The sequence below is a fragment of the Bemisia tabaci genome, chromosome 3, assembly GCF_918797505.1.
Source record: "Bemisia tabaci chromosome 3, PGI_BMITA_v3".
Lineage (NCBI taxonomy): Eukaryota > Metazoa > Arthropoda > Insecta > Hemiptera > Aleyrodidae > Bemisia > Bemisia tabaci.
In genome coordinates this window covers 17,964,369-17,992,050 of record NC_092795.1, presented here as the reverse complement: position 1 = coordinate 17,992,050, position 27,682 = coordinate 17,964,369, and the positions used below count along the sequence as shown (strand labels likewise).

The window sequence follows — 27,682 nt, the reverse complement described above, 5'->3', positions numbered from 1 at the left end:
TTTTCAAGAGTGTCCCTGTCCATGCACTAGAAACATTCCGTGTAACAGTCGTTGTTTATTCGATGAATCCATGCAAAGTCCTTTAAGAGACTTTGAGCTCAGCTTTTTGACTTTGACGCGGCAACAATGGCAGATGCGATTCGTTCGAGGCATTGTTTTATGACGATGTAGATGTCGCCAGGTAGCGAGGACAAAGTAGTAATTAGGTCTCCCGAGACAAGCACTCAACCGGCATGAGCCGCCAGTCATCACCTGGCAAACGAGGTAAATAATGAAAATCTCAACAAACAAAGGAACCAAGCAGTCTTGCCGAGGAAAAGTCTCTTTTATTCTCTGGTTTTGGCGCTTTTGCCACTGACAGGAGAAAATGAGGTATTTGCGACGAAAGTTCTGGAAATGTTTACTTAAAAGTTCTTGGACATAGCCCGGAGAAAATAATGGCTCAATCTGAAGAAGAAAAAAACTCGTCATTACTTTGCCGTTGTGAGATGACTCTCCAAGATCAACTGCTCGTTAGTAAGAACGACCGTTAAGAATGACCTTCCAAAAACACTTATAAAACATAGTAAAAAATATGTTTAAAGAAACATTTTTTGGACATTTTTACGAAATAAAAGTCTTTAAAAAACTACAATTCTTGTCGGTTTTTTAACTTTTTTCAAGCTTTTTCGAGCGCACCTATCTTAGATGTAACATGATTCCAGTAAATCTCTTAAGGGATTTTAACACATTGTTTTCCTTAACCGTCGAATCTTATTTTACATTAAAAAAATACCCCATTAGGATTTTCCCTACATAGAATACATTTTGACGTTTTTTGGGGAGTTTTAAGAATTTTGTAAAAGTTTTTTTAACAGTCGTTTATGGAGCGTTCATAAATAACGTGCGTAACCCTTAGGAGGATGGGGTCGAGGAGACAGGAGTACGTTACGCTATTTTGTTTTCACGTGCCAAATAATATGGACCTACGTCACAAAAGCCTTACAGGGGGAAGGAGGGTTAAAATGTCGAAAAAATGTATCAAGTATCCTCAATCACTCAAAGATACCATTCAGAACCCACATTTGAACAAAGGCAGATCCAGACGCATTTCGAACGGGGGGGGGGGGGGGGCATGAAGGATATGGGGGCACGAGGGGGGGGGGGGGGGTCCGAGGGCCTCCTCCAGAAAAATGTTGAATTTATTACGCAGCTAGTATGCAGTTTGAGTCAATTTCGTCATGATTATTACCTAATGTAAGCGTCTTTCATTCTTCTTCCTCCGTCCCTTTTTTTATTTCTCCTTTTTCCGAGCGAATGGGGGGTGAGGGCGTAAGTTCCCCACGCCCCCCACCCCAGCCCCCTGGATCTGGCTATGCTCGGAAAAAACCCGTCACAGTTTGAAGGTCCATCCCTCAAAATGTTGACCAAACGCACAATCGCTCAACAACGTTTGTTTTCACATAAATCGGAACGCTTCTGATGCGAGGTGCCTCGTTAATTTCGGAATTCATCAGTTTAATGCGCATCGAAATAAACCGCACTCCAGCGGGCACCGTGTCAATACAAAGTAGACTAATTCTTCCGTAAAAAAAATAATCGCGGCCAGCAGTGGCGTGGCGTGAATTGCGATACATCGATTGTTATGCCATTTAAACCTATGGAAAAGGATCGATAAACAGGGTGTTCCTTAATAATCGATTCTTTGCCATAGGTTTAAATGGCATAACAATCGATATATCGCAATTCACGCCGGCCAGTCGAGAGCATCCGCGAGAGTTTAGCTGCTGTGCGGGGCAACAGAGGGCCGTTGGTGACTTCATTTGATCTGCATTAAATCCGGAAATTCCCAGATGAATAGGCAAGGGCCCCAGGATGTTGCACGTTACGTCTGGATGAAAGCTTCGTTGCCCTTTAAATCCGCTCCCCGGCTCCCCCGTTAAATCTTATCCGGCTCACCAGCTCGTGTACCTATTCTCTCCTCCGGGGGGCTCCGGCCCTACTTTTCATTAGACTCAAAAACTCTCGCTCCTTTTCAAAACCCGACCCCATTTAAACCGCTGCCTTCGGGAGATTTGTATTTTTCAACCATCTGCACACCGTTCAACGGGCAAACGGATCGGGGTCCTTTTTTTCGGGAGCAAAAAACTTCACGTTGATTGCCTCTGGCTTCCCGAAGTTGTTTCACGAGAGGGAATAAATGAAGTTAAAAACTGTACCGGCATTACTTAATCAAATTATAAATAAAGCTTCATTGCCCTGCGCTGCAATTGCCCCCCCCCCCCCCCAATAAAAAATTACGTAGCGCTGACCCAGACTCTCTGAGTTGAAGAATAAAAAAATTGTTTTTTTTTTTTTTTTTTTTTTTTCAACGGCGACCGAAAGAGAAGGGAATATATTGGTTTCTTAACTCCTCAGCCAATAGAAAGCTCTTTTTGAGTTCAACCTGTCTCCAGAAATTATTATAGTATACCAGTGACAATGTGTTCAAATGGTGCACTAGCTCAACAACAAGATGGCGGACAGGGGCCTCACATATTTAAAAAAGATTAATCTGTGATACCTTCATTTAATAGTTCTGACGTCAAAGCGCGGAGGACGATAATCGTTTTTCTGTGATTAATTTTTTTAGCTGTAGTTTAGTTTTCCCAAAATTGATGGTTAAAATTTTGGAGAGCGAGTTAATTCACTCCCACGGTGCTCATCTTCTTCGGGGATCTTAAATACGCGCCTACGTAAAAAATAGTTGAGCGTTTCCCTGGTAAAAATTGGCGATAGGAGCTGCGTTTCAAAATACCATAGGAGTTCTTACAGCCGACTGAAGAGGGCGATAGAAAATCATATAGCTGGCTGTAGAGAGTGGAAAAAAATCATACGGCCGGGCTACACGAAGCGATAAAAAATTATACAGCCGGGCTATAGTTCCTATCGCCGGGCTTTACACTTTATCGCCCGGCTGTTGCTTTTTCGCCATTGTCTATAAAAGGCTATATGAAATTGTGTAGAAATTCTTGTACTTTGTAAATCCTTAAGTTTGTACGGAATCACCTTAATATTTACAAAACGCACATTATATTTTCCTTTACTACCTATATGTACATATTTTTTTTCATCAATTAAAATGAGAATAATCCATACAGAGTGTGCAAACATTTCAAAGTCATGAGTTGAAAAACGCTGACTCCGCGAGATTAAATATTAGAGCCTAATACAAAGCGGACCGACGGCTCATTGGCGCCTACAAACCTAACAGGGATACTTCACGCATTACGCAATGCGTGAAGTATCCTTGTTAGGTTTGTAGGCGCCAATGCGCGTTCAGCGCTGGCTGCCCGCCCGCCGAGCCGCGCCGCAGCGTGAAAGCAACTGTTTCACACCAGAGGTATTGCACAGTGTCATACGAAATTGAAGGCGCTCCAACATATTAGAAATGGCAGGCATCCTTCAAAAGCACGGAGCTTTCCTCGCAAATTAAATCAAGATACTGCGGCCCAAAAAGAGAGCGGTAGTCCAAAAACTCACTAAGTCTTAGCATCCGTAATTAGTAACGTTTAGCATACACTTTATCGCCAGGCTGTTGCTTAATCGCCATCGGCTATAAAAGGCTATGAGAAATTGTGTTGCCGGCTATATGTGGAAGCTATTGGAAATCTTACAGCTAGCTGTAGGTCTATGATGTTTTGGAAGATCACTACTGCTCACAGATCCTACTGCCAATTCTTACCAGGGTGTTCCAATACGAACCTATCAGAGCTTTTCCACTTGTTTTTCCGGTGAGACCTTTCATTTAAGCGCCAAGTCATCAAGACTGCCAGAGGCAACAGGCATAATCCGCATTGTAAAATCACACAAAATGGTTTTACGTCACGCTACACTCGAAACCAGTCTGCGTACCGCTGGCGAAGACTACACTGTTGTCAAAAAGGTAGACCATAGACCATACATCGACGATGTAAGTCGGCAATCACATAACTGAGTTTGCAACGTCGCAGACTTCCTGCCATACTTTATTTTTTAAACGGAAAACTACTCCACGGCAATTCTTAAAAACTGCCGTGATTTTCCTTCTCTGCGCCAAGAAAATTCTGCAAAAACTTCAAGGAATGATGTCAATTTGTTTTCATTTGAAGAAATAACATACCTAGAAGCGGAGATTTTCAGACACCGCAAACGAGGGATGTGATTGCGAACTTACGCCGTCGATATAGTAGCTTTATCGTTACAGATACAACCTTGAACAGCTGTCGCCGAGAATATAACCATCTAGACTCAGCTATTGCTTCAGATATAGTTATCGTCAATACATTAGGCACAGTTACAGACTGGAGCTTTCGATGTAGCTACAAGCCGTGGGCATTGTAACGGAGAAGTACCCTTCAGTTCATAATTCAATCAGAAAAACGGCACAAAGGAAATAATTAAGACACAAATGAGGTTCTAATAAACGTATGTATGGAATAACACGAAGTTACAACTGAATTGAAAAATTATTCAAACCTTTTTCCCGAGAACCAGGTTGATCCCTCCTCTTTGAGTTGATGCACGAGTTCCTATTCAACAGGCGGCGGGAAGGGAACGCGAGAAAGCTCAATGAAAATAGGGTTGTAAATTTTGATGAGTACATTCCGCCGCTGGAGGATCGAAGGTGGAAATATCGCTCTGCTGCGCCGAGGAAAAAAATAAATTATAAATCTATAAAATTTCATTTTGTATGCAAATATTCTCTGTGCGAGTCGTACCCGGGGGGTAGTTTTCTGCGAAGGCCGGATCGAGCGGGGTCAGTGACACAGACCGCTTGCATAATTTAACACCAATTCTTGTTCTGCTTTCAGCTCGGTTCTACCGCGGCCGGGAACCGTCCCGTCACTTTCCACGTGGTTGGAAAACGATACTCGAGGGCCTGAAATCAGGCAACTCTCGACAAGGGAACTGGGAATCTTCACCTGGTTACTTGGAAAGGAATTGGACTGCATTTTGCAATTTGGAACAAAAAATTCTGGCTCTTCCGGAAAAACACTTACGTGCATGCGGAAACTAATGGCACATACGTTGTTTTTGAACCGGGCTAGACTTCATAGTTCCAAATTGCAAAATTTAGTCCAATTATAGGGCAGCAAAAAAAATACAGACCACTTGATTATCGAATCTTGGAATAGTTTGGTGATTTTAGAAAATACACGGGGCGATTCAGGTTAAGTAGAAGTACTTCAGGAGTTGATTTTTAGGGTCAAAATTAGCATTTTTTGGTGGAGTAAACAACTTCCAAGGCCACTTAACCTGGGATTTGTAGCCCTGAAAATTTTAAAATAAATACACATTACAAAACATTTTTATGCATTTATGGATTAAACAAGTAAAAATAATTATTTATCTGAGAAGGGAGAAAAACCCGAAAAAGTTACTAGCTTACTGGGTTTTAAAATGCATTCCGTTCGTAAACACAGCTTCCTGCCAATTGCCGCCCCCCCCCCTCCCCCTCCTAAAACATGAATCTACAAGACAGAAAAAAGCATAGAGCGCTTAAAATCACCATCGAATCCGGGTTTTGATCTTATTTAATTTTTATGGAAAATGTCGCACATGGAAAAAGCCTGGTTCTGCGATTCAAAGATTGAACACCTCAAGTCTTTGCAATCAATCCTAAATTGTCGGCCTAGTCAATCCCTAATTGTCGGCTGCATGACGATTTCACTTTCTACTGAACCCATTTTCGCAGGGCCATCGCAAATATCACGTCCGTGAATCACTGCCAACAACAGTTTCATCAATGGTATTGGTGTAATTTATTGATTCTTGATGATTACGGCGTGCTGCAATAATTATCATGATTAAATTGTATCATTTGGCAATTCTGGAACACAGCTTTATATCCCTCCCGCATTCCGCTGCGATTTCACGGTCAACGTAATATATATTCGCTGCACAAAAATATTATGAATTGCAGCCAGACGTTGAGACTTTGGCGACAGCCAAAACGCCTGCAATTTTTCGTGTATGCAACGCGGACATCCCTTAAGCACGAATAGTTGTATCCAAGCTTTATCATCAAAGAAACCGAAGGGCCTCCAAATCTTTCTGCAAGTGATGACGGAATATGCTAAGTAATAGCATTTTCATGTCATTTTTGTACAGATAAAATAGAGTGATTAAAATATTCAATAACATTTGAGAGAAATAATAAATGAAAATACAAACACAAAATAGCGATAAGTTGTTGCGGCAGTTACTCGTCTCATATTATTTAGACCTGATTTTACGGGCAAAAGCCCCATTGTCAATTATTTTACATTTCTGCCTTCAATTAATCTGGAAATATTTATACATCATATCATAGTAAAAGTCGTATCTTCTGCACATGATAGCACCACCGAATAGTGTAATTTGAATCGAGTTCGGCAGGTTTTAAGTTTTTTGAAAAGGGTTTGCTTGTTGTAGAATATGTAAAAGTAATCGAGTACAGCTGGTTCGAGTCTAACAGAAATGCAGCGAGTCGCATTTTGGAAAACAACGAGTTGAGAGTAGTTTTTAATTATCTACTCGAAAAAAAATGCTTTGAGCGTGATAATAGACGTTGGATTTTGTCCAAAACATTTAATCTTCCAGAAGAATACAATTTTCAACACCTTTTTTCGGTTGAAACTTAATGTATGTCTGTTGAATGTGGTCCACATCATCTTCAACATTTTTACTAATAAGTTATAGGGTGCACTCGTGCTTCTTGACCTATGTTAATACTTCATACTGATCGGCGGCAATGGCCGGAATGAACCATCCGACCGACCCGTTCCTTCAAATAGACGTATTTCTGCCGAACGAAACTGTGTGCATTACGACATGAGCCCTGAGACCCATAAGAATATATGCACAACAGGGCTCACGTCATAATGCACATAGTTCTGTTTGGCAGAACGTCCAAATATATACAATTGTGCGGTTCGTTTGAAGAGGAGTATGAGTTCCGAAGAGTTGCCAGGGCTCTCACGTACTTCTCTGTAAAAGGCGTTCGACCAACCCGCCCGAAGTCATATTCAACTGACAAAAGGGCATGACGCTGCATTGAAATTAAGGTCCGCGTCTCACCGAATGTTGTGTTTGTGTTCGAAAATTGGGTATCAACATGTGCGTGAACTTTCGGCAACAAAAGAGAAGCTTTGAAACGCACCCGTGAAAGTCGGTCAAACAAACTGAAAATTCGTTTCATCACTTCCGTCATCCCCACGTTTGAGCCTTGCGTAAAATCCTTAGCTCACGTAGAAACTTGAGTTAAAGTTTGCCCGCCTCGGACCTCATCACGCTTGATGGGATTAGAGGGAATAACCCCTATGCTTTAATTCTCCGCTAGAATTATCCACGAGAACAAAAGACGGTAAAAAGACTCGTGCTGTATACCGATTTATTACTACGCCATTCGATGTAACGAAAAAAAAAAAGAAAAAAAAGAAAAAAAACCTCAATTTGAGTCCTCGTGATCTATTGACCTATCGAACTTTGCCGCTCTAGCAAATTCAAATAAACAACCAAATTATGAAGTCACCACATACACTAAATGAAGTTCCCCTTGAAGTCCTGAATCGGTATGTTATCAAAAATCTGATTCATTTTAAATTCCTTCAAATTAATTTAGTTTGCGAACTCAAAGTCTAGCGCCTCTAGGTTTGATTGTCTAGGAAGATAAGACGTAAGAGGAGCATTTCAATATTGCAAAATTTCCACTGGCTGATAATAATTCTGATGGGAGATTTTTCTGGGGTTTCCTCTGATTTTGGGCACTGTTAGCAAAATTTTGGACTTAGACCGCGAGGCAAAATTCTTTTGAAAAATTAAATTATTTAGGTCAATTTTGCTGCTTTAAAATGAAGTTGCTTTCCGTCATCCGGGCAATGACGGAATATGTGTTTATTTTAAGATGTAGCTTATCATAAGAATTAGAAATAATTTATAATATTGCGCTGAATTCGAACAGAAGCTCCTTTGCCAAGTATTGCTCGATGTTCATTCAATTTTTTTTCTGTGAATCAAATTAACCTGAAATCTAGTCAATTGTTTAACTGGTGTATTTTGCAATTCAAGATTAAATATTAACAAAGCTTAGAGCAGTTTATCAGGGACAAATTTTAGGAAAGATTTTTGTGCTAGAACAGTCAAGACGCAGTTCTACCGCCTTTCGGAAATTCTATGAACATACATTTTTTCCCCACTCAAAAACTTCAATAATATTTTACACTTCCTACTTTCCAAATGTCACCACTATACTAATCCTTAACACCAAAGAAAAATTAGGATGTTGAATTAATACTCTAGTCGTTTAAAATGTTTACGCTAACTTCAAAACGTTTATCTCAACCGTCCTCGCTGTTAATTTTACTTCCAGAGAATGTTCAATAAACTGCAGGGGCAGTTGAGACAAATGTTGTGAGGTCGTCACTTGCATTTTTTCGACATCCAGCATGCTAATTCTTTTCGGTGATTAGCTCGTCGTACGGCGCAGACGAAAAAATTCACTGGTAAACTTAAATTTAGTACCTAAAAAATGGATCTTTTACCGTTCAAATTCGGGACGCCGCCGCGCCGCGAGAGCACGGCGATATTTTCAACTTGCAAATCACGTAATGCAAATAAAGGGAGCGAACTTTGTTATAAACTTGTTATAATTCCGTCGTAGTGTTTCTCCCGTTTTTAACATTTAAAATTTCGTTCGAGCCATCTGGCGGCCAGAACGTGACACGCTAATTGACGCGCACGTGATGAACAATGCGTAGTTGCCGTCCGCACAGAGAAAAAAACTTTGTGCGTGGGACCCGAAGTTTAGGTCATATGGATCTCTGATGTTTTCGGATTGAGCATCTGAACGCTTAAGGTCCAGCTGCTGAGGTTTGGATCACACATCTGAGACTTCAGTTGTTACATCTGAAGTACTTCGGTTCTCACATCCGAAAAACTTCGGTTCTTACATCTGAAGTACTTCAGATGTAAGAACTGACGTTTCAGATGTGTGATCCGAACCTCGACAGCTAGACCTAAAGTGTTCAGATGCTCAATCTGAAAACTTCAGTGATCCATATGACCTAAGCTTTGGGTCCCACGCACGAGGTTTTTTTCTGCGTGCGCGTGGAATTTTTCTGGATCATACAAAAACTTCAGTCAACCTCGTTCCGCTGGAAGAAACGCTCGGATCCAAATTCACGCGCCTTATTGAATCGGTGAACCGAATTGGCTCGAGTAAGTTTCCCAAATTTGGTCAAATATCCAAAAGGTAGAGAACCTAGGTGAACGGAGACAAATCTTTTATTTGACCGATTTTTCCAGGCTGGGTCAAACAAGTCGAATTTTAGCCTCCGCGTTCTTAAACACTCCGATTTCCCAAAAAACATGCTGTTTTGGTGAATAATTTCATATCCGACCTCTCTGATTGATTCGATCCACTGTGCGGCGTACCATGCTGCCGTGCTAAGGAAGAATGCCGTATGAACCTTTAGGCGTTGCCAAATTTTCTTTGGTAAATCGCGAAGTTCCGAAAAAATGTGTAAATATTTTTCTTCCAATTTTTCACAAAATTTTCTTCGCAATTTTACCTAAAGTTCTTGAAAATTAATCGGAAAAATATTCATAATTTTCCTCAAACGTAAACATTTTTTCGCCGGAATTTTGGCAACTCTCAAAGGTTCATACGGCGTTTTTCCTTAGCACGGTAGCATACTGTTCAAGAGCACCCCCCCCCCCTCTTGGTGAGTGATTTTTCCCGGGCGTATCGCCGGAATAGTTTTGGACGTACAGAGTGTTAGATAATGCAATTTCCAATAAAATGCACTCTCGAGCCGGGATAGTGGCGGCGGGGAGGGGCTCCGTTGATTTTGTCACGCGTGTTGCGCGCGAATGTCAATAATAGTTTCCTGTCGACGCCAAGCACCACTTGTGACGCGCGGCATCGAGAGGCGCATCGCGAGTAATAATCAAAGCACCGGTGGCCATCCCGCCAGCAATTACCGAACATTGTTCGTAATCAACTCAATCATGTCCTTCGTGATCTCGTTAAAATTTTAGCCTCTTGTTAGGGGATGTCAAATATGCCGGGGCCAAAATAAATCCGTCCCGTTAATTGAAGTGTGCGGTTCGGAAACAAGCTCCTCTCATTTTTACGAAAAGGCGTCCCTTATTGTCGGTCACGTTCTCCGAAGCATGGCATTTTTAGTTTCTGATTCTTGCGGGCCGATTATTGAAATTGATAGACAAAGCTATAGACAAAGAAGACAAAAGGGATATGGAGGGATCCTATTGGTGGAGGCGAATGGTTGCAATAGACAAAGGACGTAGGTGATAGACTAACTAACGGCAACCCACTAGAGACCCGACAGTCAGTCCATCATTTTCTCCTTAGTCTATAGGAACTACACATTTTAACCAATATAGGTTAGCTCCATACTCTCTATGTCCTTTTTGTCTATCGCTGTGTCTATCAATTTCAATAATCAGCCCACACTGGGAGAAGAACGTTATCACCACAGCCCGTGATTATTTTTTTTATTTTTTTTTTTTTTTGGTCGGTGAGAAACGCAGTTGTGCTTCAAAGAAAGGAATCGAGAGCGTAATTTGCTTCAAATCGTAAGGATAGAGGGATTGAAGTCGATTGGCTAAAGTGCATTTTTTACAAATGAACATCCATGTTTTATTTCTTTATATATCGATTTATTTTTGTTTTTGACTACCTTAAGTAAACCCCATCCCCTTCAGCCTTGGTCTCTAATCAGTAACCAGCCCTGGCACCGATTCTGCCGTCCTAAGGAAGAACACCGTATGAACTTTCAAGTGTTGCCAAATTTCCTCCGATAAAATTTTAATTTCTTAGAACCTTCATGAATATTTTGCCTTTACATTTTCAGATACTGTAGACTAAATTGCGAATAAAATTCTTTAAAAAGTTGGAAGAAAAATATCCACAGGTTTTTCAGGAAATTTCCCCTTTATTGGAGGAAATTTGGCACTTTGTAGTGCGCAATTTGACTCGCGTAAGGTTTTGTATTTCTTGTCGCCGTGCAATTCAGTTCCCGTCACCAATGGACAATAAAAACGTTAGTATCTTAGCTAGAAGTTGATTTCAGTAGTTTTAGCTGCGTGAATCGTGTTCTGCATGAAATTCCGTTGAAGAATCATGTATCAGAGTGCTTAAATTTGTAACTTTTAACTGTCCATTCAATCTAAAAAAGCGAACATAGAAAACTTTCCTAACTTTTTTAAGAAAAAATGTTTTATCGGGAGAAACGAGGCAACGTTGAGCTGCTCGCACGGCGTCATAACAAAACATGGGCCTTGTAAGCCCCTTTTTTAGTTGCCGCGATTATTCTAACGTTCGAATAATCGCGACGAACACGGTGTGGTCGTTTTCTAACTCATATCAGCGCCTGCGAGACTGGAGGAATACTTCACGCATTGCGCCAAACAGTATGCGGTCGGCGTCAAACGCATATTAGCGCCTACAAGACTGTATGAATACTTCTCGCATTGCACCAAACGCAATGCGAGAGTTATCTCTTCTTCTATACTATAAGCTCCGAGACCTCCTAATTTTGCATAACTGGTAACGCTTAGTTCCAGGTAAAAGCTTAGTTTTATCTACTTTGCAAACAAACTTATTGTAACCCACTTCTAGATCATTCAGCATTTGTTTGACACTCTATCAAGCAAATCAAACTTCCTGCTCTTTCGATCGTTAGAATAATTTTTTTCAGCTAGATTTTCAGCACATTCGCTCAAAAATTAATTGTGAATTTTACGCGGGGAAATGCCCAAATATTGGCCCACGGTGCGGTGGGATAGATTCGATTACTTGTCAAAAGCAAGTACAGGTTTACAAGGGCGGTTACTTCAGGGTTGAATCTACACTCAGGACCAATGAAATTCAGTGCTGAAAAGCATCATGTGGGGAAACTCGATTAAATTTCCTTTCCATCAACTTCGTCTCCTGATCCTCTTGACTCGTCATTCTTATATTATCATTTATCCTCCTAAATTACTGAGCGAGCAGACTTCTATTGATGTCAATCGCAGAGGTTCTGTTTGGGAGGATCTCGCAGAACGGAGGGTGTTTAAAATGCGCCCTCGAATTATTCAATATTATTACGATGGCAACTCGGAATACTCTTCGGGTGTGCTTAAAAAAGCTGCGCACTGAAAAAAATCTCGGTGTATTTACTAAGAAAAGGGTTAAATTACCAAGAATTTAGGGTTCTATTTGATCCCAGTTTTTCTTGGTAAAATTACCATTTATTGAATTAGTAATTTTACCGGTAATTTTACTGGACCTTGGTAAAAACGCCAATATTTTTTATCGACTGTGGTAGAATTACCGAGATAAAATGGCAAGGTTACCGGGAATTGATTACCAATAACAGTGGTATTCTTACCTGAATAAAACAGTAAAAATACCAGTTTTTAGGTAAGCTTACCAGTCTGTCTTGGTAAAATTACCAATAATTGGTAAAAAAAAGTGAGATGGTAAAGGTACCAACGTATCTTGGTAAAAATGCCGAGAATTTTTTTTCAGTGTGCGGATATGTGTGTGTAGTATGTTGATGGCTAATGTCAGAAAATGCGCATTTCCTTTCCGGCGTTTAAATATCTTGGATCACTTCTTGTTTCTTTAAAGGAACGAGCTGAATACCTCCTTCGAATCTCTTGTGAATATTTATGAATGAGCGAAGTTTCATGCGTATATTTTGAAAAAATCTGATGGAGATTTCTTTGAAACAAATACGTGAAAAAAACAAATTTCTTTATTTCAGCTAAAAGTAATGTAACTACCATAAAAATACATAATGTATCCATCTATCTAAACATTGAATCAAATTAGAATAAATTAAATTAAAATGAAAATGAAAAGTAACATTAGACGATACTACAATCATCTAAAAAACAGGAATTATAAATTTTCGATCTTTTTTTCTAAAAAAAATTAAAAGTATGGGTTACTAGTTTAGAAAAATTAATTGTATAAGTTACTAGTTACCAGAACATTCATCTTTAAAAGTAGTTTTTCATTTAAAAAAAAAAATTCCTTGACCGTAGGGGTTATGAAACCATGAATAAACCAAACTTCGTTATTTTAAAATGGACTTCGATGGAGAAACACATTTTTTCACACAAATACCAATTTGGAACCCCTCAAAGAACGATCCTCATAACTATCGAAACCGGGTCGGCGCAACATCGGCAAGAATGCGCACCTCCTGATTATGAGTAGCCCCTTGTATGTTCTGACAGCTTTCCCGCACACGTGTCTCGAATTCACGGAATTTTCCCGAGAGAAGTTTACAGTTCGAAGTTCGGACCTGCACGAGATCCGACCGTTCCCGGGCGGGGGATTCCAAAGGGAGAAATCGTTGTCCCTCCGACGTAAGGGCATATCCATATTCCCACGTGAGCTCTGTTCTACGTACAACTCAATGCTTTCTAGGGCTCATGTGGAGATAGAGGTATGCCTTTATGTGGGAGGAGCGACGGAGTAGGTAACTCGCTGCCGCACGCTACCGCCGTGGCGCCCCTTAAACAATAGCTTTTAATAAACAGACAATGGCGGTTGCCTCGGGGGTTTGTTTCGGCTCCAGAACTCGATAATCCTTTTGAGCTTTCAAATGAATGCGCGGAAAAGTAAAATTAATCGTCTCGCTCTCAACTCTAAACTCAACCTTTCATCCGCATCGCTGACCTCGAGGGACTAGAGCCACCGAGCCACTTAAAAGGATCCTCGGATGGAACTGAAGTATGATTTTAACGCACTACTGCCAGAGTAATAGATGTAATTGAATAAGACAAATTTCATATTTCATCATCCCTTAAAAACTGTTGTAATTTTTGTCTTCGTGTGAAGAACATGGAAATGCCCAAACAAATAATATGCTACTGAGGGATACAACTATTCGTGCAGTTAGGACGCTGGGTTGCCTACCTGACAAATTGAAGGCGTTTTCGTCCCATCACATCTAACAGCGTGTCGCGTACAAGATTTCATGGATTTTCTTCCACCTTGATCTCGCTCGTTGTGTTGAAGTGTGTGTCACTGCAGCTTGAATTGTATTCGATATTTCTTGTTGAAAGGCACGGTATTCCGTAACTGCCTTTCAACGTTTTAAAAATCAAGGAAAATTGTTTTAAATCCAATGGAAAGTTATGATACTCAAATTTTTCACATAAAAAAACATTCCGCACTGAAGTCAATTAGAGGTGCGTTCTTTTTTTACACAGCACAGCTGTAATTAAAATTGATTAATACACTAAGATGAGGATTCCAAAGAGGTCATTGAAATATAAGAATTTGACTGTACACTGGAAAAAAAAAACACATTGGATCTAGATTCCAGACTCCTAAAAACATCGAAAAGAAAAAATACTCTTGATTCAATCGGATTTTTGCTTAAATCAAGAACCAAGCCTCTTAATTTGAGCGGATTTCCTTTTGATTTAAGCAAAAATCTGATTGAATCTAGAGTATTTTTTCTTGTCAATGTTCTCAAGAATATGGACTCTAGATCCAATGTGTTTTTTTTCCAGTGTACAAATTTAAGAAAAAGAAGAGGATTAATAACTATCCATAAACCGCACAAACGGATTTTCGAATTTTTTTTATTCGAAAAACTACAGGGCGCTTGCCATTTTTTTCTTATAATTCTTCTTACGACATAAAAATTATACACAAATCTTGAATAAATTTTAGCCTGGCCGTGAGTTTGGATTTGATCTTGTTTAAAAAAAAATGATACGACAGGAAATGAACGAATTCGACGGTGGAGCAGAGTCTAACGCCGAAATAAGAGAGATTAAAGGGAGGGGAAAACTTCCGTGATGTTATTTATCCGTTTGAGCAGGTCGGTGAAATTGTCGAGGCGAAAGTGGGAGTTAGGGGAGCTTGGATTGTGTTGGGTCGGCGGAGGAATATCGTGTTTATGTCGGGAAAGATAAAAATTGGTGAGCTGGAGTGAGCCTCTCGGGAGATTCAAAAATTTAATTTTATTAAAAAAGGGGAGAAAATAACCTCGCGAAGAGTGAAGAACATAAAAGAAGAATCGGACAAGATGGGCGTCAGCAAGACGCGCGGGATCAGTGTTGCCACGTTGTTCAAACTTTTTAATTTTACAGAGACTTCCGGGTTTTTTGTTTCATTCCTCTCATGATGCGACCTCAGAAATGTGACGGCTCTGCGTCAGAAATCGTTGAAAATATCACATAATTCACACTGTTCTCGGAGATCACGGTAATCGAGTAACTCCGGAAATGTCATCAGTTATTCCCGAATATTCTTACTTACTTGCTCAATTTCGCTTTTTCGGGGAATTTCCAGCCCATAAAAGTAATTTTTGATTTTTCAAACGATTTTCGACAACCTGTAAGCATGAGCACGCCCTGACAAGTTGAAAGAGCACATTTTACGGACCGTTTAAAAATTACGTAGGGCGCTTTTCCGTGCTGTTTTACTTCCCTCTTCAAGTAACGCATTCTTACGGTGCAAGTTTGAGTTCCTCTGCATATTAAATAACACGCTAACACTCCTTTACAGTAGAAAGTGAAGATTATATTATGGAAACATTTGACCCTCCTTTCAAGTTTCCAAAAAATCGTCACTTCTGCCAAATATTCGTATTATTTAGCGCCGCGTTTAATTCCCTCTCTATGTTAAGTTCCCGCAACGCAGCTTCATACTTTCTTCCCGCAGGTAGGGAGCGTAGTTAATAGAGATCTTGCTGCAAAGCTTGTAAAGCATAAAGAGCGGTTTTTAGGCAAAAAGAATGAAAAATTTGGCTGTATGAAATGGCAGATTGAAGTGCGGAACAGCCGTATCGATTCGAGACTTGCAAAATTTCTTCGGATAAATAATGTATTTTTGAAGAAAGTTATGCTCATTTCTCCGTGAGATTTTTGGATGTGTTAGATCAAGGTGCGAACAAAATTATCTGAAAAATTCGGAAAAAATATTCAAAATTTTTCCAGTAAATTCGGTTTTTATTCAAGCAAATCTGGCAACGTCTAAAGGCTGATACGGCGTTTTCCTTTAGCATGGCAGCATAATGGCACACTATCTCAGTCTAAAATTCGTGCTGTTCTCGCTCTGATCATCTTAATATTTACTTAATATATACTTAATAATATAATTTTTTTCTTGCCACACAGAGGTCATTTTTTACTTCAAATCAGTGTCCAATAAAACTGCAGCATGATTGAGTCGCTTGCCTGTCATTTTGAACTCCCTCCGTTTAAGTCAAACTCAGATTCTTGATGAATTAACCTCATATTAGACCTAGACGCAAGACTAAACAACCTTCCCACCTCACATTTACGGAATCTGGGAATATCGGATCAATACAGTTTAATAAGCTTCGCTACGATGTGTATCTGCAAGCGGAACTAGGAGGTTCCGGAAGGGGAGGTAGGGCGGCTTCCCCGAAGCTCTACGTGGCCCCCAGGAAATGCAAGGGATTTTAAGGAACAACTGAGTTACATTAATTTTCTGTCATCTCTGAAATATTATTACAGTGAATTCGGCAAGAGCAGCTCACAATTCCTCCTGAGACGTTTTAATTTTCAAAATTGTCCCGGGTGGCCCCGCGCCGACTTACGAAAGTGCCCTTGTTCACCCTTCGAGGGAGGGTTTTCCATGTTCCCCGAGTCCTTCTCAATAAGGTGCCCCTCTGTACCTTCCCATGCAAAGAATTCTTAATTTCGTTCAGTTTCTATCATGCCTTCATCGAAGTACGAACAATATTACGTACTTTTAATTACATGAAACAATTTGATGGTTACTATGAACACCGTTAGGGGGCTGCACAATTCTCGAATGTTTTAATAACACAACACGTTTTTTGGAGAAAACCAACTCACTTGCGTAATTTAAAAAACAAAAATTAAAAATAAAAATAAAAAAACGCAAGTGAGTTGGTTTTCTCCAAAAAAATGTTTGTATTTTTAAAAAAATTTGATCATTCCCGTGGTGCTTTTATCATTGAAGAAGAGCAAATAGCTTTTGAGCGAACTTCCCAGATGAGTGGAAAGAAGAGAGGAAGGTCAAAAATATTCTCTCTTGGAGTTTAATGCTGAGCTCTCTATAAATTTACATACCTACGTATGACACACGTCAGAGAAGAGATTCATTAAGATTCAAGTGAACACTTAACTCTAATAATTTACATAAAAATGACGTTCGATCTTTAAAAGTATCGTTTAAAGTTCGCTTTAATATAAATTACAAAAGCAAAGTTTCAGACGTCGAAGTAATTAAAACTCGGATTTTCCTCCGGAATCACTGCACTTTATACTTAATCTTTGCACTGCGCTATTAGGTATTGTTTTTTTTGTTTTTTTTATTCAATTTTTTTACGTTTTTCGTTCCAACGCAGTCGATCTTCTTGGGACAAAGGTAGTCGATGCGTCTGTTGTAGATCTTAACCTGTTAATACAATCAAATGTCACCAAGCAGAGGGAAATTTTCCGCAAAGGAAGGTATGAAAACAACGTCTATCTCCTGAAGCTATTAAATAGAGGACTAGCTGCTCCGGGCGCCCTTCACAGCCAGCAATGGTGGTGCAATAGCTTATTTGGAATCGGAGCAATTAGTTGAATCTATATAATAATGATGATAGCCGAAGGAACGTGGCGGGTGGGATGGCTGAGAGCGTAGAGATGGGGGGGGGGGGTACTTAGCGACGGTCAAGCAGGCAGCGACCGGACGACCGCTCTAAACAGCAGAACTTTACTCGTTGATAAAAGTAAGAAAATTTGAGAAAATCGAAGAAACAATTACAGCTTGCAAATCTACAGCTCAGGGGCTTTTACTTAAAAATAAAAGATCAGGAAAATCCAAAGATTCGGAACTTTGTGTTTTAATACATAGGATTCTTATTTCCAAACCCTTTTTGCAGGAATATATCCCCTCTTTTGTAGAATGGCGTCCAGTTCGGCTTCTGGGAAACGACGCGCGATTTTCCCCGAAAGTAATTTGATACTCTAAGCCAATTAAGCCTACAGCGGTGGATAAAATCATTACACATGAATAGGTCCTTTCGACAAACTACGGAGTCGAGTCGGCTGATTCCTAAACCTGAATCGACAGGATTTGGAACGACCTTGATCGGATGATGAACTTCCGAGATAGAGCATCATTGATCTCGGTCATTTGGTAAAGGTTCCAGTGACGTGGCGTGCGAATTGCGCTATATCGATTGTTATGTCATTTAAACTTATGGCAAAGAATCGATTATTAAGGTGTTCGCTGCCAACACCCTGTTTCTCGATCCTTTTCCATAGGTTTAAATGGCATAGTAATCGATAAATCGCAATTCACGCCACGCCACTGAAAGGTTCGGTGATCAACCTGTCAGAGTCAGATAAATTATTGAAACCTTCCTCCCCCCCTCCCACTTTCCTTTAATGAAATTATCTATTTAATTGGTAAGTATCACACTTCATTGATCCGATGCTGCACTATTCTGCCGTGCTAAGCAAAAACGCCGTATGAACCTTCGAGCGTTGCCAAGTTTCCTCCGATAAAAACCGAATTTACTGGAAAAATTGTAAATTTTTTTCCCAAACTTTTCGGACAATTTTGTACGCAATTTAATCTAAAATGTCTGAAAATTTCAAGGAAAAATATGCATGATTGTTGTAAAAAATACATGTTTTATCAAGGGAAATTTGGCAACTCTCGAGTGTTCATACGGCGTTCTTCCTTAGTGCGGCAGTATTCATCAGCTGTCACCAGACACAGAAAACGCTTGACACTCATCACGTCCCTCTTTAGTCACCATAAGGCGAACCTGTATATCAATAAAATGGCTCACTGACTCATAGTGATCGATGTGCGTCGATTTTATTAATAATGAATCAGTGACGCTGTAAAATTGTCTCAGCCGTTTTCTTTGGTCAAAATAGAGGAGCGAGGTCTCTGATATAGTGTCGGTTTCTCGGTCGTTCAACAACATTTTCAAATGAAAATGAAAAAAAAAATTATGAAAATTGGCCCAATAAAACAGTGGAACGAAGTGAGACAAAAATAAAAATTTAAAGGGTCAGAGAGCTTACCTAATACTTTTTGTTCTTTAAAATTTTTATTAAAGTCAACATTATTATTTTTCAGTGTTATTTACGATTGAAAAATATTCCTAGCAGTTTGAATTTTTCTTCAAATCTTTGAATGCTGCAAGAGTTCTGATACTGGCTACCATAGAGTCAGTTGTTTACTGCCGTACTCATTTCACTCAAAGATTTTCATAGTACCGGAATCAGATATTTTTTCAGTGACCTTATAACTTTTGCCTATCTAAAATATTTCATCAGAGGAGCTCAACTTAAAATCGTCAAGGCGGAAATAAATGCCGCTCCCTGCGAGAAAATGTTGAGTTTCTGGGCAAAACTTCAACCCCACCCGCAGCATTTCTCGGACCCTGTAAAATGTTTGATCCCTCCTGAGGCCTCACAACACTGCCAGACGGCGCGGTCGCGTATCGGATGACAGCACCACCATTTGAAGAACCACACAACTGCCCGACAGTGGCGTGGCGTGAATGATCGATTATCGATATTTCCCCATTTAAATCCGTTGTAAAGAATCGATTATTAAGGTGTTCGCTGCGAACACCCTGTTAATCGATCCTTTTACATAGGTTTAAATGACAGATAAATCGATATATCGCAAAGCACGCCACACAACTGTCCGAGATTTTAATTAGAGTTGCGCGGTTCTCGCTCAACAGAGTCATGGAGGGGTAGTGAACGTACGACTACTTGTTGAGCTCGAATCCCGTTAGGGGTAGGTTTCTCGGCGCAACAAATTCTTCCTCGGCGACAGAGCTGCGGTCGTGCCAACCCCCCCCCCCCCCCCTTCCAACTCCCTCTTGCAAACGCTCGGGTCTTTGTTTTCTGAGCGCCGTTATTTGCTTTTAATATTCTCGTTTATTTTAAATTTTCGCCCTGCGGCGGTTATTTTTACTTATCGCGTGGAGACGCGGAACATGAGAACGAGGGACCGCGCGCGCGGGGAGGGGGGGACGGATTGGTGTCCCGTTCCGTTCGAATATCCGATATTTTTTACTCGGTGCGAGGCTCATTAAACTCGGGTTTCTTTGATCGGACCATGTTTTTGAATGAAAGGCTTGGGGGACAAAGCGCACAAGAGCAGTTTTTGCTATTTCGAGAAATACGCGTTTAAAGTTTCGAAACTACATGGATTATTATGGCGGAAAGAAAGTTCAGACTGATTTGTTGGTGCTTTAAAATTAAAATTTGCAAACGAATTTTTCACAGAATATGCATTAAGACTATTTTCATATAAAAAGAAAAATATATCATTTGTTTCAAAATCTGCACTTATGCGCCTTGTTCTCCAAGTCCCTTGAAAAAAGATCTACTGGTATTGCACCTTCTACGTTTACAAAAATTTCAGGTGAGAATAGATCAATGAATGGGCTAAATTTTACAATGAGAAACTACTTTTTCTAGCTTATCTATAAAGAAACACTTTGCACGCAGAAAACAAACGGTACACGCGCTGTTTTTAAATATCACTTAAAATTTCACAAAGTTTTGGAAAATATGAACCATATTTTCAGGGGCTGGGTGTGCAACAAGCTTTAAATCACCAAAAAGCAAAAATCATTTGCCTCCCATTTGGACTGCATTTTGCAATTTGGAACTATAGATTCTGGCTCATCTGAAAAAACACTTATGTGCATAGGAAAACCAATGGCACATACGTTGTTTTTAAACCGAGCCAGAATTTATAGTTCCAAATTGCAAAATGCAGTCCATTTAATGTAGAATTTCATTTCGAATTTTTTTCAATATCTTTCGTATTTGTCCGAAGTTTTATGAAATATTTCAAGAGAAATTTCAAGATTTTATTTTCAGGAATAAATGCAACCCCGTCGTGCTCAGTAACGACTGCACCTATTCTCCATCGCATCATTGTGTGATAGATATTTCTGAAAAGCCATGATATTAATACACGATTACTCGTCCTAGGGTTTATTATTTACGTATATGCTTTTAGTTTAATTTCACCATCCTGTTTTGTTCCAGACCCCAGTGGCGCTATGTTCACTCAGAGCGGGCGCAACTTTCGGCGAGGAGATTTTGAAAGACTTATCAAGAGACTCGGCCGTTGTCACGAAAACGACGTGTGAGCTCCTTAGGATTCCTTTTCATGATTTCCGAATGATTTGGGAGGTAAGATTTCTATTGAACTGATTTTGCACAATTATTTCTTGCCCTCGCTCATCTATTGTTTTACTATGGAAATATTTCCATGTTAGCCTTACGCCGCTGAAAAGAGAAGAAAAATACATACTTCCAGAGCATATAGATTGCATTTTGCAAAAAGGAACCAAGAGCGTTCCGATGTCGCTAAGATTGTGGAAATACAAAACATTGCAACCTTGCAAACCTTGCAAACATGAACGATCATGTAAAACAAGTTTTACCTTTATTCCCAATTAAATAAAAATTCAAGACGCGAATTACCTTCGTTCATTTAATTAATACATAATTCCAGAAATTTCATAATAAAGAATGTAAGTTGCACAATCCTAGCAACATACGCGAGCTCTATTTCTTTTTACAAAATGCAATCCAAATAATAATTGCTGCATTTTTACTTTCCGTATTAGCTGGGACTAGAAACGCTAGTCTTTCAAAATTCCATTGATTTTTTCTGTCATCTGGCAACAATTTTTAATTTTTTTTTTACTAAATTAGGAGGAAAACGTGAAAACGTGTAATCATTTAAATAAATGGACGTATTTCTATTAAACGGAACTAAGCGCCAATTTGAGTTCCTTTTGAGGGATTTAGAATCCCGGATAGCGCGTTCTGTCAAACGGACCTAAGCGCCATGGAAAAGCATTGCGAGTATAGGACGGAATAAGCCGGACGCCCGATTCCGCCGCCAATCCAAGCCCCCCTCTACCTTCCTCACCCTATGGCGCTTAGGTCCGTTTCATAGAAATACGTCCAAATATATTCTTTAAAAAATTCATTCTATTTTACCTCCTTAAAAATTAAGGAGACACTGTCATTTTTTAAAAAAAAGGAGTAAGGAGGAAAAAATAAAACATAGAAAGGAAAATTAAAATAGATAAAAGAGGGAGAATTTTAGAGAGAAAAAAGTGAATCTTGAATCTAGGACTGGGTATAATGTGGGCGTCCTTTGCTCATTTTGGCTGCAAACACGTGGAAAACCAACCCCGGAATGCGATTCCAGCCAAGACTTAAAGCAGGATGATGGGAACCACCATGCTGTTCCGGGAAAAATGTACGGATGAATAACGGCGTTCGACCGACGGAACACACTACTACCCAGAGGGCATTGGATTTTATTAATAATTCATTAATTAGTATACATATCAACAGGACGAAGCCACGATTGAATCTAGCAAGTCATAAATATCGAATGCGGATGGAGGGATAGAGACCATTAATATTATTCAGATTAATTCAACGGAAAGTCAACAATATCCCTGTTTAATTAAGCACATAAAAAGTCAAAATAGAACACAAGTAAAACCGTCCGGCATACATTGAGTTGAATAAAAACGAACCGGAGGGATTAAAAAATGTTTACTCTCTCTTATGAACGCGTGTATGAATCTGATCGTCAGAATTTTTCATTCGGTTGAGGTCTTCGGCTAAAACATGTCAGGAAATCAATACAGAATTGGAAAAAGTAAAAGATACTTTTAACCCTTAGATGCTGATTGATCCAAATTGATCCTCGGCTAACCACGGCTCCCGCGATTTGTATGGCGCCAGCACATACTATAGTTTTAGATGTAAGTTAACGTACATAAATCCAAAAAACGAATAAGACATCAAATTGAAAAAAAGAAAAAAAAACCGTGTGTCAACAAAGCCGAGGATAGGATAGATGTAATCGAGTCTCGTCCTCTAAATTTACTGTATGCAGAATTCGAACGGCACACTGGCAGCATAGATCGGAGAATTGCGAGTTCACGCCTCGCGCCATAGCGCCTTCAATTTTTCAAACGCAACACGGACATCCATCAAGCACGTATAGTTGTATCTCTGCGCCGCCATCAACGCGCGCCTTATCTCTTGCATTATTTCCCGTGCTGTGTTGGTTTCGTTTGTCTTATTTGTAGTGGTGCTTCAAGGCGCGCATCCAAAAATTGATATTTTGACGAGAGTTGTGTCGTATTATCAGGGAATTTTATTTTACGACTACCCTCAGAGAGCCGAGGTTCCCTCCATATCTCTTACCTCCATTTCCTCTTATCTTGTAACATATATCCTCTGGAGGAATTAGGTACAAATTACCGAAAAGGTTTAAATTTAAAAATAAAGTATTTCCTACCCTTAGAACATAAAAATAAATTAGATAATACTTCAAAAACCATCAAGATTAATGTATTTAAATACGGGTCAAAAAATCTTGGGCACCCAGGGGTAAAACGAATTCATTTTTTCGTTTTAAGGAGCGGCTCAAAATAAATAACGACGAGGTCAGTAGCATGGCGTGCTTTGCGATATATCGACATTCCTCCATTTGAAGGTATGGTAAGGAATCTATCATTAAGGTGTTCGCTGCGAACACCCTGTTTATCGATCCATTTCCATAGGTTTAAATGGCAGATCAATCGATACATCGCAAATCACGCCACGCCACTGGACGAGGTCACAGTTACCTACATTCATTGCTTTAGGACTGAGGATAAGAGAAAATTCGGAATAATGCGACCTACAAGAGATATTAGCCTATCAGGAAATCAAAGAAAATTTTGAATGCAACGAAAAGTAATATATATCACTATCCATGCACAGAAGGTTATAGGACATTTCGTCAACGATTTTTTGTCCGAGCACTTGTTTTTTTCAGTAGTTTAAGTCCACACGTTTTTTCGGCAGGGGAGTTTTGGTCCACTTACCAATTATTGAGACCCAAAGTTAATTGATCTACATGTAAATACAAACAACATTTGCTCACGACGTTTTTGGATGAAATGTATAATGTCTTGGAAGAATGAAGGTTTGCTCGTTTTTTGTTTGTTTGGTCGGCCAAACGGAATAAAATATATAATTGAGAATTTTGGCGTCAATTCCAAGAGGGAAAATTCACTAAAACTCTCTACACCTCCTTGGTGCAACAGGACTTAATTATCTTTCAAGAAAATCCCATCTTCTAATACCTGAATCGGATGAACCTTTCGATTTTCCTCAGCTGAAGGCTCTTAGATTTTTCCTGTGTACGATAACTTCGCGACGGCGCCAGCCGCCAGCGTGCCGCGGCGCTTCGAACTACTATTTCGCCATGAAGGTGTTGCACAGTATCATACAAGATTGAAGGCACTCCAACGTATCATGATTGATGGCATCTTTCAAAAGTACGGAGTTCCCTCGCAAATTAAATCGAGTGACGACGAAAAAAAAGGGAGCTGTAGTCGAAAAACTTGCTAAGTCCAAGTATCTGATCTAGTAACGTTTAGCATGATTTTTAAACTTAATTAAAGGAAAAAGTGACTTGATTCAAGCAGGAATATGCTCACATTTACCGCCGAGAAGATTTTTGTATAAATCAATAAAGAAAATAATGCCTGTTTAGAGAAAAAAAGGATGCTTATATAAAGAGAAAGGTCACTTAGATCAAGAAGAAACCCGCTTTCATTTAGCTATTTTATTCTTGATTCAAAATAAAATCTTCTTGACGGCATACTCAATAATGTTTCTGCCCAAATCGAGTCACATTGTTCTCTAATGAAATTCAAAAATTATGCTAGCTAAACGATATTGAAAACGGATGCTAGGATAAAGTGAGTTTTTTAGATTACCACTCTCTTTTTGTAACGTAGTATCATGGTTTATTTTGCAAGGAAAGCTCTATCCTTAAAGGAAGCTTATCGTTTTTGATACGTTGGAGCGCCTATGACACTGTGCAACACCTATGTCGCGAAATAGTTGCTTGAAACGCCGTAGCACTCTGCGGCGCGGCGGGCGACCAACGTAACACGCGCATAGGCGCCTACAAACCTAACAGGGATACTTCACGCATTGTGCAACGCGTGAAGTATCCCGTTAGGTTTGTAGGCGCCAGCGCGCATTTTGCTCTGTGTTAGGCTCTAATATTGAAACTCGCGGAGTCAACGTTTTTCAACTCATGATTTTGAAATATTTGCACGCTCTGCACGGATTAGTCTCATTTAAATTTATGAAAAAAAAAATATATATATATATATTAAAGGAAAATATGGCGTGTGTTTTGAAAATATTAAGGTGGTTCCGTGTCTAATTTAATGATTTCCAAAGCTTTTAAATTTTTCTTTTATATTTTGTGCTTTTACTGGGCTGCAGCGTGGTGTATTCGCAACCAAACGCTCAAAATTGGACGTGCTTGACCGTAAAAGATCGATGTAAAAGTGGGTTAAAACCAAAGATTGCGTCCTTCTTGGTTTTTTCTCTCTTTTTCATTTTTGTATAGTTCCTTTCAACACAAGTACGCCTCATTGAGACTAATATCGATGCCATCGCTTGGAAAATGTTCTACCATAGAATTTGCCACGTTTTAAAAATATAATTTTTTTAAAATGAGGTAATATTATCATTTAAAAAATTAAATATTCACCAATGAAAATTTGAAAGATCAATCAAAAGAAGAAAGTAACATTTCATTTAAAAAATGAGTTACCATAACAACACCTTCCTCTCTCTCAATTTTCTAATTCGATATTGTCAATATAATTTTACATACGGACTGAAATATAATCTTTGGACCAAGTCACTGTTTCTTATTTTACGCGTGGACGTAAATTACTGGACTAAACAGGTGTCCGGACAAAAAATCGTTGACGGAATGTCCTGAAACCGTACAGAAACAAACCGAATAAAATATACATACCTCCACGCTGTGAGCTTCATGCACCTTGAAGTCCTCAACTTTCGTGACTAAGCAGATGCACGAATTCACGCGCAAGTTGGCAATCCGGGGAGTTTAATTCAGTGAAAGCCATAAAAATTCATTTATTACCTGCGCAACATTGCGCGACTAAATTCACGCGAAGGAAGGTGAAAGTGTGAGCACCTCACAATACAAACAGGGCCCTGAAATCCCTGCACAAGCGCGGACTACCCGGCAACAGACAAAGCCAAGCTTACAGTGTTGCAAGATTATGAGATGAAATTTACTCACCTGTGCTACATCGAGAAAAATGTCAGTTATATAAACGGTCAGCACCGTGATCTATATTGGCCGTATTTTTCGGCTCATGAAACCGTGACCATATTCTCGGTTCTAGGAACCATACACTTGGTAGAGCAGCTGAGTTTTATTTAATCAAACTGAACCTTAGAAAAATTACGGTTGTTGTATGGAACGGAGAGCACAATTACATTTGCCGATCAGTACGGCCGCGGCCGATGTGGGACGACCGCACTTATGATTCACAAGGCGGAAATTTCTCCTCAGTCTCAGTGTACCGAAGACGAAAGTAACACTTTCAGTTTTATCGTAGAATTTCTTCAAAGCTTGACTTATTTTAGTCCGTTGAATTGGTTGATCCTGTTTAAATCCTGAGCTACGTTTTTTCCGCAAAAGAAACATCGGATACAAAAGAGCAGAAAGTAAGCAGGTAAAACTGTCAGTGGCGTGGCGTGCTTTGCGATATATCGATTGATCTGCCTTTAAACCCATGGAAAAAGATCGATATACAGGGTACTCGCAATGGACATCTTAACAGTAGATTCTTAATCATACCTTCAAATGGGGAAATATCGATAATCGATCATTCACGCCACGCCACTGAAAACTGTTTGTAATTTTCAACAGGAATTTTGGTCGGTTTGCTAAAGAGTCATTTTTTGCTTATGCCCTATCGTGTATATGAGCTCCCTTGCTCCCTCAACTTTCTTTTTTTTTTCTTTTTTTCTCCATAGTTTGCTCTAGAGATGTATTCAATAGTTTTCTCGCATATCGGCACGTAATACACTCCATATAAACTCGTTTTCCTTAAAGTTATATAGGCTTGAGAGGCGGCCCTTCTAAGAAGCGAAGCTCTATTAAAGGGTTGGACTGCTTAGCGGCCAAAGAACTTACCCTACAGAAAAGTGCATTGACCGAAAACTTTTATTTTTCTGCAAGCACAACGGCAGCACATTACTCCGCGTTATAAAAGAGGATCCGCCGCTAAATCCGGCAACGACGATGATTTATGGGGGAATAGGAGCGTGCACTTAAAACAGAGCTTTTAGAAGAGCGTAGCGGGGAGCCGGGGGAGGGAGGGGCTTGACTTTTTATTCACCGGATATATTATATATTCTAGATCCAGCTGCAAGTGTTGGAGCGCGCTCGATATTTAGCACCCGCGCGGGGGTGGAAACGCTTCATTTAATATTCAAGCTTATTTGATGTTTACTTGTTTGCTCCGTTCCATATTCATCCAACGGTTAGCGGTGCGCGCGTACATCTCACTCATTTCACATGCACCTTTCACGCAGAGGCGTTTCTCACTACCTACTTGAGCCCTGGAAATGGCGGCGTTAAATGGAAAATAGGGCTCAACTCGACAGGCAGTAACGCTTATAACGTGAGAGGTGTGATGATTTCACATGCACCTCTTGCGGGTCCGGGATGGCTCCCTCGCTCTGCCATGCTAAGGAAGAACGCCGTATGAGCCTTTAGACGTTGCCAAGTTTCCTTCGATAAAACCCGAATTCACTGAGAAAA

The 27,682-nt window shown here is 39.8% G+C and overlaps 1 protein-coding gene across 1 annotated transcript in view; it reads left to right on the top strand.

Annotated features, from left to right (window-relative positions):
* The window catches only part of Epac (Exchange protein directly activated by cAMP), a 188,059-nt gene that overhangs the window by 103,942 nt on the left and 56,435 nt on the right, over positions 1-27,682 (top strand). The window contains exon 4 of the mRNA XM_019061818.2: positions 21,034-21,180. Within this exon, the coding sequence (XP_018917363.2) occupies positions 21,034-21,180 (147 nt within the window). The remainder of the gene's footprint in view (positions 1-21,033; positions 21,181-27,682) is intronic.